At 41.8% G+C, this 13,665-nt stretch overlaps 1 protein-coding gene across 6 annotated transcripts in view; it reads right to left on the bottom strand.

Annotated features, from left to right (window-relative positions):
- LOC307020181 (zinc finger E-box-binding homeobox 1-like) overlaps positions 1-13,665 on the bottom strand; it is a 63,349-nt gene that overhangs the window by 11,465 nt on the left and 38,219 nt on the right. For all 6 annotated transcript variants that reach the window (XM_079651381.1, XM_079651382.1, XM_079651383.1 and 3 more), the window contains one exon: positions 10,017-10,199. In XM_079651381.1, the coding sequence (XP_079507507.1) occupies positions 10,017-10,199 (183 nt within the window). The remainder of the gene's footprint in view (positions 1-10,016; positions 10,200-13,665) is intronic.

The raw sequence follows: 13,665 nt of genomic DNA, 5'->3' as shown, positions 1-13,665 counted from the left end.
CAGAGCTCACGTCTCTTCTTGATCCCGTTTCTGTACAAAACCAAGTGCAAACATCTGAAAAATCACACAAGAAATAAACCACTTAAATCACAGCTTGCTCCCCTGATCCTTTTGAGTGCAATATTACTTAGGTTAAAGGAACAATAACAAAAACTTCCGTTCAAGTAGAAGCTGTTATGTGCAGAAAGCTAGATCTTAGAAGTTATTTAGTTTTCTTTCCAAATAGCATTTCAGAAAGAAAAAAAAGAGGAGGAATAGTGAATCCATACCTTGTACATTTGGAAAGTCGATACCTCCAATTATACTTTCAGTTTGACATCTTACATTTTTGACGTTTGCTTTGTATATGCACAGCACCTTGTTTTGAATGTACCGTATAAGTATTCATTATTTGTTGGTGTAAGAGCCAAGTTCACCATGGTTTGTCATGTTTGGGTTTAAGCCGTACCAATTGTGTGTTATTCACTGTGTGTGCCATAGGGTGGCGCTGTCCTGTTACCTAGGAACAGGTATTTAAGCTGTGTCATGTCACAGGATTGAGTGTGTTTAACCCCGGTAAGGCATATTTTCGATCGGCAAAGCGCAAGTGTTTGTAAGTACTTTAAGAATATATGGACTCGCTCTGCTTTTATGAGGCACACAAACACAACAAATGGACTGTATTATGCAGCAACTGGAATTGAGACTCTTCATTAAAGCAACAAAACGAACGGTATCTTATCCACACAGTATAGCGTGTCACACAAGGAGTTTTAGTTATGAGTCTAAAGCTCCTACAGTTGGATCAGAACGTCACCACTTGTAGTCGATGGCGTCTGTTGCCTTGTTGTTTTAGCTAATGATATATAACAGCAGTTAGTAGAGACGTTTCTTCCCGTTCTGTGTGTGAAAACATGAATAAGCACAAGAAGTGAGGTTAAACATCGACCAGCGTTGCCATGGAGAACAAGCAATTTAAATGCAGGCAAAGGCCTCTTCCTGCTGAGCCTTGTCAGGGACAGGTGCAGCTGTGTGTGTGTGTGTGTGTGTGTGTGTGTGTGTGTGTGTGTGTGTGTGTGTGTGTGTGTGTGTGTGTGTGTGTGTGTGTGTTAAGGAGAGGCGTGACCAGGCCGAACCCTGTAAAGCTTGATTTTAAAGACACAGAACTTCCCATGATCTCATCCAAAAGCTTTCCAAATCTCCCCCCCCCCCCAGAGACTCATCTAACTGTCACCATGCTTCTTTCTCGCTACTCATCCCCCTTCCTCTTATAACCACTTGTTTAATTATAAATGCCTTTCCCAAAGACCAATAATAATATCCTGAAGACCAAATGACGACTTCACAGAGCTGTTTACTGTCTGAAAAACAGTCCACTGATATTTAGTTTACAATCTCACAAAACAAAAAAAGCAAATCTTTATTAATGAAAAGCTGGAACAGCGAAACGTTTTCAGCCCCCTTGAGAAATCCCTCCATGATTTTTCACACAAACAGAGGTTATTTTTCTTGCGCTTTGTATGTCTGAGCTGTGATCAATCGTTGTGTTGTTTGCCATCAGAAATAGGGTAAAAAATAAGAGATTTAGCTCTTTTCCAATTGTTAAGGCATTTCATTTGGACAGATATCTTCACAAAAAACAACCCGAGTACAAGTACACTAGTATTAGGGCTGCACGATATTGGAAAAAACTGACATTGCGATTTTTTCCCCCTGCGATATATATTGCGATATGAAAACATACAGGAATTGAAGAAAAGACAGTTTCTTGAACTTTAATGCTATACAATTGGTATTTTTTTAAACCATATTTAACCGGATGAAGGATTTTAGTCATGGACGTCTGGATCTTAAGTTATCAGAGCAACAAGCTGAGCTAGCTCGGTTAGCAGCGCCAAACTGCCCTGGAGAAACACATGAAACTACTTTATTCAGTGTTTTTACCTTTAATCACCGGGTCCGTTTGCTTTGGAGATTTGATTGTGAATGGTGGTTTGCTGTGCATGCAGAGCCTGCATGTCGCTCACTCAAGTACCCCTGCGGACATGAGAGCCGCGCTAGTTTTCCTTTTGTAGCAAGCAGCAAAATAATTGTAACATGACATGTTTGAGTTAATTTGCCTACTTAATATCGCAAGTCCTAAAAAAAAAAAAAAAAATGAAGATTTTTTTTTTTTTTAATCGTCACCAGAGTTGGGTGTAACGCGTTACAAGGCATAACTGTAATAATTCAGTAATCACACTAGGGTTACTAGCATTGCCCCGACACACGTTACTTCGTTACTTACTAAAATCAGTCATAATCACACTGACAGACAAGAGGGGTTTCCGCCGCAGGTTTATATACGTAATCTGCGCGACTTGCACGTCCACATCTCCACGTGCAGTGCTGCATAAACATGGCTGAGTCAGCGATAACTTTCGAGAGGTGGAGGTATGCCCATTATTTTGAGTTCGTCCGAATAATAGACAGGAATGTGACGGTGAGGTGCAAACTGTGTCCAGGCCAGAAGCTGTTATCCACTGCTGTAAACACCTTGTCAAACCTAACAAACACCTGCAAAGAACACATGCTAAGGTGAAGCTAACGCACACGCTATTTGTGTTTTGTTTATATCACGTAGTCTGTTCTTATTCTGTCTTCCGGTTGTTGCCTGTTTTGAATGACGAATACACACAACCGCCGCCTGCTGGTAAAGAGAGTTATTGCCACTCACGCATGCGCAGTTCGTACGTGCTCGGCGAGTAAAGTAACGAGTAAAGTAACGAGTTACTTTATGTAGAGAGTAACGAAGTAGTGTAATATATTACTTTAAAAAAAAAAGTAATATTACATTTTTTTTGTAACGACCCCATCTCTGATCGTCACATCCTACGATGTGAATATTGCGCATGCGCATATCACGATTATCGTCATGACACGATATATCATGTAGCCCTAATTAGTATGGACCGACAATTAGAACATGATTTAGGTTTGCTCTGGATCTTGTTACCTGACTCCCCCCTTTATGTTGTTGTCCTCCATCTTGCAAACTTCTCACTCTTTCCTACTTGTCTCTTGTAACTTCTTCATTTGTCTGCGCACCTTCATTTAAATCCCTTCCATTGCCTTTCCTTCATTTTTGCCCCTCACCTCCCTCCTTTACTTGCTTCATTTCCCTCCATCAACCCCGCCCCCCCCCCCCCCACCCTCAATCTGATACACCCCTTTGCATATTTTCCCACCACACTCTACAATTACACTTAATGCCTCACAAAAAGCTGCGCAGTAATGACGTCCAGGACACACATGTGGGATATCAGACTGGAATGAAAACAGGAAATCATGTGGTGCACTCACTCACATACACACTCAATGGGACACATTTGCACGGAAAGGCTCACACCCAGATACACACACCCAGATAGATACACACACACACACACACACACACACACACACACACACACACACACACACACACACACACACACACACACACACACACACACACACACACACACACACACACACACACACACACAGAGCAACACACTCTTATACCTTGCCAGAACCTGTCACTGTGAGTCCGTGGTGAATTTATAAGGCGGGATGGATTGGAGCTGCAGTGCGGCCCAGACTGCAGGGCGAGCAGCGAACACTAATCTCTCACCAGAGGAAAGAAGGGAGTGAAAGTTGAGACAATCCAAAACATTTCAGGCGAAGACTTTAAAGGGTTCCCGACGTGGCTCCACAGCAGCATTTCATGACTTTTTCCTTCAACACTGCAGTATCTCGCTCGCTCACAAACACACTGAAGACGTTACTCCGCCCTGGGCTGTTAATGTTTTCTAGAGAAACTGCAGTTGCAGCTGTAAAACAACAGGTAATGCCATTATGCATGACTCAAGCCAGGTCAGAGGTGGAAGAAGTGCTCGGATCCTTTCCTCAAGTAAAATAAAATGGTCTTAAAATCCTGACTTCAAATGTTTACTTATCGAAATGTAGAAAAAGTTCTACGAAATGGCCCGTTTCAGAATAATATAAAGTACAGGAGATTTATCCGTTAAATGTACAAAAGTAAAAGTACCATGTAAGTAAATGTTGTGACTCGACAGATATGTTAGGTTTAGTTCTGTTTTTACTCTAGTTTTGTGTTTTGATCTGGCCACTTCCTGTTTTTATTTTGAAAGTAATCTTTCCTCTCATTCCAGATCCCACATTTCCTGCCTTTGTGTGTTTCCCGCCCTTGAGATTGCTTGGCCCTGCCCTGATAGTTTTCACCTGTGCCCATCCCCCTCACCTATATATAGCCCTAGTGTTTCTTTGTTCCTTTGTCAGTTCGTTATGTTTCATGTCGTGACAACCTGGGCCTTTTTGACTCCTGATACCTACCTTGAGATTTAGACCTTTTGCCAAGTGAGTTTTTGTGTTGCTGTACAACTTAGCTTTGGCTATTTATAGGGATGCACAATATTGGTTTTTTGAAACCGATACCGATAACGATAACTTCCTGCTTCTCAAGACCGATACTGATAACCGATAATAATATAATATATATATATATTAAATGTACCTGTAGTTTTTGCACACCTGGTGGTAAAAAAAAGACTAGTAGTGAGCAAATGACATGAGCATTACTACTATGAACAAAACAAAGCCAAGAACAGTTTTGACTCTTCAAAGTGACCATATTTATTTTCCCAAATAAATATAATTGAGTCAATCAGTCAATGTCAATGACAATGTGTTTCCCTGAACAATGAGTGGTCCATATTCCGTCTATCCATCGATAGGTAAAAGCCCCGGTGCCTTTGCAGCTGGCTTTGGATTCGTCGCTAGTTTAGCAGCGCAGGCGTCTTCGTACGCTTTTAACACACCATCGTAGCGATGGCGATGTTTCAGGTGACTAATCAGGTTGGAGGTATTATAGCTCGTTGCCTTTTTCCCTCCTCGTGGAACTTCTGCATTGCATTTGTAAATACAAATAGCAAGCGAACTATCTAACTCTGAAACTTTAAAATAGTCCCATACAATACAATAGTCATACTACCGACGACATGTTTGTTTACTGTCCTGGCTTCACGGCCGCACACCTTTTACGTCACAGCCAGGCATGAGTTAGGGAGCGCTGGATTTGTGAAAAACTCCTCTCTTCCTAAACCACTAATACCACAGTACTGGCAAAACGGGAGGAGCCGAGTGAAAAACAAGCGCCCCTCATCCCAATCCACCCACACCGCAGTATTTTCTTCTTTTTTTTTACCCCAAAAATATATTGTATATTATCGGAGCTATTAATACTTTTATCGGGTTTATCGGGATGACGTCATAATTCCTAATATCGGACCGATAATTATCGGGCCGATAATTATCGTGCACCACTAGCTATTTAACTACTTTCTATTTTTTGAAAGTACGATTTAAGTTTTGTTATTAAAGAACATTCTATTTTTGGACAACTGTCTTCGAGTCCTGCTTTTGGGTCCTACGTCCTGTGTCTCGGTCCATAACAGTAAATGTCTCTTTAAAAGTATTGCATTATTATAGATGGTTATATTACCTTGTTTTTTAAATCACATTTAAGAGTATATTTAATGTTTAGTTTGTGGAGCAAGTTTTTGACAGAAAATGCAGGGTTTATTGTTAGTACCAAATTCCATCATATGAGATCATTATATCATGTATTTTATATTAAAAGGCAGTGGCGAACCGTGTCTATCACAACTGGACCTTCTGTAGACACACACACCCGCCGCTGAGTGCTCCAGGGAATTCTCTGAATACCTTGAAGGCCCTGACGGTTCACCACTATTAAAAGGTAACTACTAACTATGAGTGTTAGATAAATAAAGGGGAGGAACAAGCACAATATCTTCCTCTGAGTATGTAAGAAGAAGTATGAAATGGAAAAACTCAAATAAAGGACAAATATGTCAAAATAATACTACAGTACTTGGGGAAATGTACATATGCCATCACTGATACACTCAATGACTCAAAAATGTCAGATTCTCTGAATTTCGTGAACTACACCTTCATTTTCTGAGCAGAAAGTGTTGGTCTGTGCAGAGCATGTACTTCCCTTTGAGAGGCAGATGATAGTGAGGGTTGAGAAACACTGCTTTCACTGATTTCTGCTCAACACTGCACATTCTTCTCAAGCCTCACCATTTTGCACCAAGAGTACTGATAGCAACAATACCATGCTATTACTGGCACTACTTTAGATCTTCCGTATACTAATGATGTAATATATTTTATGTTGGAATATGTCATTCAGCATAGAAAATCATAAACAATGTACTATACAAATAAAAAGATCTTTGTTGACAAAAACCAAAAGGACCAGCTAGTTTTTTTGTCTTTTCAAAACATACACATATATCTGGTTATCTCATGCTGAAGTACCTGGAAGGCATTGCTTTCATGACTTTTGAATTTAATTTCTCTTATATTTTAACCACACGATTTGTACCTCACTCATCACCAGAGTTTCATATTGGCAAATCTGTTTAAAGAGGACCTATTCTGCTCATTTTCAGATTCATATTAGTATATTTGTGTCTCTACTGCAGAGGTCGCGTTAACCGAATATTTTCCGTCAATGACGTTTTTTTTTTAACAATGACGGAAAAATCTGAAAGCAGTCCATCATTTTGACAGATTAGAACACAACTCGGAACAGCGCCAAAATGTCCACCAGCGGCCCACATTATATTACATCCTTAGTGGCCAGGTAGACTGAGGGCGATCTACTGTACTGCAGTATGTAACTATTATGTAGTCATTCACACCCCTGTCCAGTTGGTGGCGAGTGTGTGTATATGAAGTAGCTATTGTCTAGTCTTGTTTTTGACCTCGTTGATTACCTTGTTGTTTAACCGGCTTTAGCAATCACAAAATGACACGGCAGCTGATCGTCCAAAGCTTTTTTAATAAACCCAGTAATTGTGATGGTGTGGATAAACGAGGTGATAAAAGAGGGATTGATGTGGTGGAGGAGGAAGGACAAGCCAGTAAGACTAAAACTGATAACGTTCAGCCAGCGGCAGAGGGGCAAGTAAGTGGCAAGGAGTTCAAGCGGGAGTACCGGGTTCAGTGGGAGCAAGAGTTTAAGTGGCTGAGGAGGGAAGATGACAGAATGTTCAGCGACATCTGTAGAAAAGCTAAGATGAGTAACGGATTAGTTTGAGGGTGCACGACGATTCAGAAATCAGCGTTCAGGCTAGGCTACAGCAGGTCAATTGAATTGTTCTTGTAAATGTTTTGTTCATATTCTGATTGAAATTGTCTCATTTAAAACGATGGCATTGTTCGTATTTGCCTGTTTAGGCACAATGGTCGTGGTGTTTTTAGCGGCCTCTGCCCCCCTCTCCTTTGCTGCCAGTCCAGGAAAAAATAAATCATTCATGTTCGTATTGACATGAAAAGTGACCACAGGGTCGGTGTCTCTGTTCATCTTTGTTTTTCTCCATGCCCTTAAAAGCTCTGTATGAATCATTACAAAAAATGAATGAATGAACATTTGCTGCTCAGTACCCAAACATAAATATTAAATATGTCTCATCTCATCATTAAAACATGAAAAATAAAATGACGGGTAATAATGGATTATGATGGACATTTTACGATCCTGTCCGTCAAAATGACGGACAACGAAAAAGTCTAACGCAACCACTGCTCTACTGGGACATGTCTCCATACTCTAATGTTCAAAAAGCTCTTTATTTGTCTCATACTGCCTGTGCTGCAGCACCTCTTTTCACCCTCTGTCTGAAACCAGAGCCCAGTCTGCTCTGATTGGTTAGCTGGCCGGCTCTGTTGTGATTGGTCAACTGCTTAGAGATGTCCCGCCGTTTAGCCTATCACGTACAATGTGTTGGAGCACTAGCCAATAGAAGCGCAAGTGTTACATAGTGATGTAACTTTGTACTGGAAGTTAACAAAGGAGGCCAATGGAGGCGTTTCATGTGCGTGTGTGTTATCCGTCATGCTGTGTTACTTATCAGCTACAGTCTGCCAGTAAGTAAGGGCATTGACTAATGTCATTGAACAGCTGAATGCACTGTATACATGCTAGAGCAAAGAGAGGGTAATGCCTAAAAAGTTAGAGAAGTTAGTTTGTTTAAAAAAAGCCAAAACAGCGATGCTAATGTTACCGAACAACAACAAGCTCAGCAAACCCTCTGTGCATAATTAAGGGCTAATAATACCCAAAGTCGGAGCACCACCTTCAAACACTGAGGAGAGGCTTCCAGGCCAAATCTGTAGTTGGATTCTGAGCAGTGGAAGAAAACAAGAAGAAGAAGAGAGGAAAACAAGGAAACAAAGGCAGCGCGAGAAGAATACAAAGAGACGAAAGGAAAGCAAAGAGAGGGAGACAGTGAAAGAGAGCCCTGCTCACACCATGTAAGGCCTTATCCAGAAACAATGAAACCAGACTTGAGAGCAATATCTCTCAGTGTCACATTCTCGCCGTCTCCATGGTTTTAGTATTTCCTGCTTGGCTGTAACTGACTGCTGTTGAGATGAAGGCAGATGCTAGCGTAGGCTGAGCTGTTTGCGGGGAATCGAGGATTAAAAGGCCATTGAGAAGCGGCGTAAACACAAGCCAATCAGACCCTGCTGGTTCGGCTCCTGCCTATTCAATCTGGTGGTGTTGTTTGGCTCGCATGTTGAGGTGAGTCATGTTTTGGAAAGTGTGCTGATCCTGCAAACTGTCTTACTCTTTGGTTATCTTGAGGTTTAGAGTTTGAAAGAGCTTTTCTCAAACTGTCTCAAATGAGAAAACACAGACTTAAAACATGTCTCTCACTTCTCCCTGCATTTCTCCCTCCTTTCTCCATTCTTCATGTAAGTGGCTATTAGTAAGATGTCAGGGTGTTTCCACAGGTTAACCGAAGGTAAACAAAAAAGAGAAAACCTGAAACCTTGAATACATGAAATATTAAACTACATGTCAACTCTTTATATAAAAATCAAGACAGAGATACTAACAACCACCCGTTCACCAGCATATCCTCCTGCTATGAATCCTATTCCATTGAAGTGAATTCAAGGAAGAAACACGGAGATCAAACTGTCCAAAAACTGCACGTCCTGCAGCTGGTGACACTTCTGAAGCTATAAATATATATAAATGCTATCCTGGCTCCAAAATGGTGGAATGAGCTCCCCATTGAAATCAGGATAGCAGATAGCTTACACATCTTCCGGCGCAGACTGAAAACTCATCTCTTTCGACTCCACTTCGAGAGATAGAATTACTAACAAAGCACTTACATACTAATAAAGGGCTGGCTTATCTAAAGCAGTTGAGTAGCACTTGAAATGTTTGGCTCTATGAAACCTGATGTACTTATGATTCTGTTTTCTTCAAGTTTGTACTTTGTTGGTCGAACGCACTTATTGTAAATCGCTTTGGATAAAAGCGTCAGCTAAATGCATCTAATGTAATCTAATGTAAATGGGCAGAAAAGGAGGAAGGACAGCAGGAAATGTATTGATATGGCGAGTTAAATAAGGCCGACGTAATGCAGGCCTGCAGGACTGAACCTGATCATCTGCAGGTGGACATGCAGTGCGAATAAAAATCTGTCTGCACCGACAAACAAGACTCAGTTTAGCCGACTCAGCTCCCCTCAGCCACTAAAAGTCCCGGCAGTGCTAATTAGAAAACTCATTAAATTGTTATTTCACAAATATCTCAAGTCAACATTCATGTCTTTTTACTGCAAATGTGGATTTTTTTTACTACAAATGGTGCAACTCTGCTGGAAATGGAAACAACTGTAATTTGCAGCTACTTTGCACAATTGTAATGTATTTATAATCCAATTCCAATATGTGTCTGTAGCTTATTTATATATATTCCTGTTATTGAGACTGTATATTGTCAAGCACTCAATTCATTCTATATTTTCGTTATATTTTGTATTATCTACTCTAGTGATGTCCTTTCTATTGTGAATTTGCATATATTTGCCACTAATGTGAATTTTCTATCTATCTGATGAACCAACAATGGCCGTGTTTGTGTGATGGCGTCTCACCTCCGTTCAGGGAGCCGTTGTGGGGTAATACTTTTGTGGCGTAGTCATGGCCGCCGTGCGTTTTGGCCCCTTCAGCGGGGGGGGCCTCTGTCTCCAGCAGGCCTTCCTCCTCCACGATGTGCAGCTTGTCCTCGTCATCAGAGTCTGAACTGGCCTCCAATCCGCCATCGTTGAATTCTGTCACTGCGGAGAAGACACACAGAGACGGAAGATGATCTAACTTGTAACACAAATTACACAGGTACGTTACAAGCAATTTACTTGGTGTATGAAAACCATAACCATATGAAAAATAAACAACATAAGAAAATGAGATGTAAGAGAAGTTCAAAAATATATAAGGAATAAAAAAGAGAAAAAAAATAAAGACAAGTTTTACACAAAATCTTTATTTACAAAAGAAAATAAAAAAATAATATAAGCCCTCCAATATAAGTGGAGGGCTGTGCAGAGATGTGTACAATATTCAGAGGGATGAACATGACTCTCACTATATAAAAAAATAACAATATGTTGGTCACATGATGTGCATTATGGGGTGGATGCGCTGTGTAGCGTTCATTCTGATTCCCAGTGTTGAGAGGGAGAAGCCCCCTGCTGCTGTAATCAGTGTCTGATTTACATCTGGGTTACAGAATATAGGCAATTAACTGCAATTACTGACAAGCAGGACATCAGTGTGATCAGCATCTGAGCTGCAGGGGGAAAGCAAAGCAACGTGGTTCTGTTGAGTCTGATTAGAGCCCGAAGTGTCTCTCCTTTATACATTTCTAGCATCGGTGGCATCTCAGGACATAAAAAAAAACATGCTTAACTTACTGACATTTTAAGAATACACAATGAGGTCCATGTCATTTAGCTAATTAATGTAAAATAGGCATTGTGGGATCTTACTCTCTAATTTAAAGCCACTCGTAAACGCCGTAATAGGTATATACAACACCAGCCATTTGAGCCTGCCACTGCAAATGTTACAGTAAAAATGTGTCGAACATGAAAGCCATAACGTTGTGTTTATCTTTATGGAAATGTCTTCAAGGCGAGACCCCCGCACCTGAGCTACAAGCTTAAACATAACCCTGCTAACCAATTAGAGAAAGGTGGATCTGCAAAACGCAGCACAACACGGCCTCAATTAGCCCACCTACGCCAAGCAGGACTGAAGGCCACCATGGATCAGAAAACACTCCTGCTGCATCAGATTACATGAGGCACGGACCCCGTATCTTGTGTATTATTATATTTGAACCAAAGAAAGAAGACTGCGTTTTGAAATCACAGAAAAATACATGTTTCACAGTCGTAGTCACACTTTTATTTTGTATGCAAAAGAGGAAACTGTGTAGGAACAAAATCAAATTGACATCTCAAAACCCAATTAACTAGCCACAATCAAAACTGTTTCAACTGCGAAACACATCTGACGTTCTCTGCTATCATTTGCTCCAAACTTCCTCACCTCAGTCGACTTGTGACTGGAGGTACAGTACACTCATTTTCCTTCAGCCTCAGAAAGCAAATCTATTTACACTGTGCTGCAGTCCATGAGCTTCTAACAACAGCTCAGAGTGAAAAACCAACAGGATGTTAGCACCATTATTCATGTGTGTGTGTGTGTGTGTGTGTGTGTGTGTGTGTGTGTGTGTGTGTGTGTTCTATGTGTGTCCTGAGAGTTACACAGGGATGTAAGTGACGATGAGCACCATGCTGTAGGTATTTAATTGCTTTTTCACCGTCAGCATTTGTGCACTTACACTTGTGTGTGTGCACAAGTGAGTATACTGTATATATGTATGTGTGAGTGTGTACAAATGTGTGTGTGTGTGTGTGTGTGCGCCTCTCTACAGCAGGGTGGCTGTGCGTCTTGGTGGAGGTGCTGAAGACGCCTAATGAGGAAGAAAGCTTGGGTTGTTTGTTCAATGGTGACAGGTGCACACACACACACACACACACACACACACACACACACACACACACACACACACACACACACACACACACACACACACACACACACACACACACACACACACACACACACACACACACACACACACACACACACACACACACACACACACACACACACACACACACACACACACACACACACACACACACACACACACACACACACACACACTACCAGAAGTGATGAGGAGCTTCAGGGAGACAAATGCTGTCAATGATCCAGACAGACGAGTGCAGAGCTTGGAATTCAAAAGTGTGTGTGTGTGTGGGTGTGTGTGTGTGTGTGTGTGTGTGTGTGTGTGTGTGTGTGTGTGTGTGTGTGTGTGTGTGTGTGTGTGTGTGTGTGTGTGTGTGTGTGTGTGTGTGTGTGTGTGTGTGTGTGTGTGTGTGTGTGTGTGTGTGTTTGGAACGATGCATGTCTGGATCGATGTAAGAGGCTGGAGCAGAGAGAGAGTAATATGTCTGTATGCAGGAGATCTAGTTTGTGATTTCATTTATAAGCCAGAGGATGGAGAGAAACACTTAGTTTGCTGTTTGAAATTAAAAAGATAGGATTAAACTCTTGTGTTCCCGTCAGGTGTTTTAGCAGCGACAGCAATAAGGGAGAAACACAGGATAGGACAGATATGAATGATTAACATGAATCACAATAATGATGGATATACAGATATAAAATCAACAGATAAGAGGACAGATTGAGGTTAGATCTTCATCATGTGCAGTTATCATTACAACAGACAGGGGGCACTGCTGAGCAGAGTAGGAAAGAGGAAAAGAGAAGTGCTTCCTCCTAATACATGTGATGTAAACAACAAACAGTGTGTCTCTGAGAGCCTCTGCCCCCAGACTTTCTGTAGACTGGACTGAAGTTATTTCTGTGCGTTCTGGTTCTGTCTTTTACTTCCTGTGTTCCCTTTCACACATTCACAGAGGCAGAGACTACCCCACAAGGTGCCATCTGCTCCGGGGACTTTCATTCACACACTGTTGGTCATCGGGGGGTTAAAGGGGCCCTATTATGCTTTTAGGGGGTTTCTCTTTCCTGTCGTGTTATCTAAGTTTCTGTGCATGTACATGCTCTGCAAAGGCTAAACTCCCAGAGAATCCCTCCAGAGGTGGTTTCTCTCACAAACTATAAGTGATAAGATAAGTAACAACACATGACAGTGAACACATCCCACCCTGCCTGAAACACCTCCATTGGACTCCTTTGTTTACTTAGATAACATAGTGACATCACTATGTAACACTCACCCTTCTATTGGCTAGAGCTCCGACCAGTGTTTCCGCCAGGGCTGAGAGGTCGTCCACCCCGAGAGCGGGGGGGGGGGGGGGGGGGGTGTGGTTTTGAATTTTGACTTGAGCTGTCCATTATAGATACTGTCTTTTTACGTTAGTGAGCCGGATCATTTGGCTCGGCTCTCTTAAAGCGCCGGCTGTTTCGGCTCCCTAACGGCTCTTCATGTTACCACAGTTTACCACGGAGCCTCAGTTTTGCCGCTGCGAGGCTCTGGTGCTCGCAGCTCACGCAGCGTGCTCCACTAAAACTCCCCCGCTCATCGCGTCCAAATCGTGCACGTTCCGTGTTGTCCTGTAGCAGGCACCTTCGATGTCGGTGTAACGATCTTCAATACTCCGAAAATAATCCCACCAGACTCCGTTGCCCCTCCAACAGAGG

The sequence above is a fragment of the Notothenia rossii genome, assembly GCF_949606895.1.
Source record: "Notothenia rossii genome assembly, chromosome: 9".
Classification (NCBI taxonomy): Eukaryota; Metazoa; Chordata; class Actinopteri; order Perciformes; family Nototheniidae; genus Notothenia; species Notothenia rossii.
The sequence above is the reverse complement of the archived record's forward strand: the minus strand, read 5'-3'. Positions and strand labels throughout refer to the sequence as shown.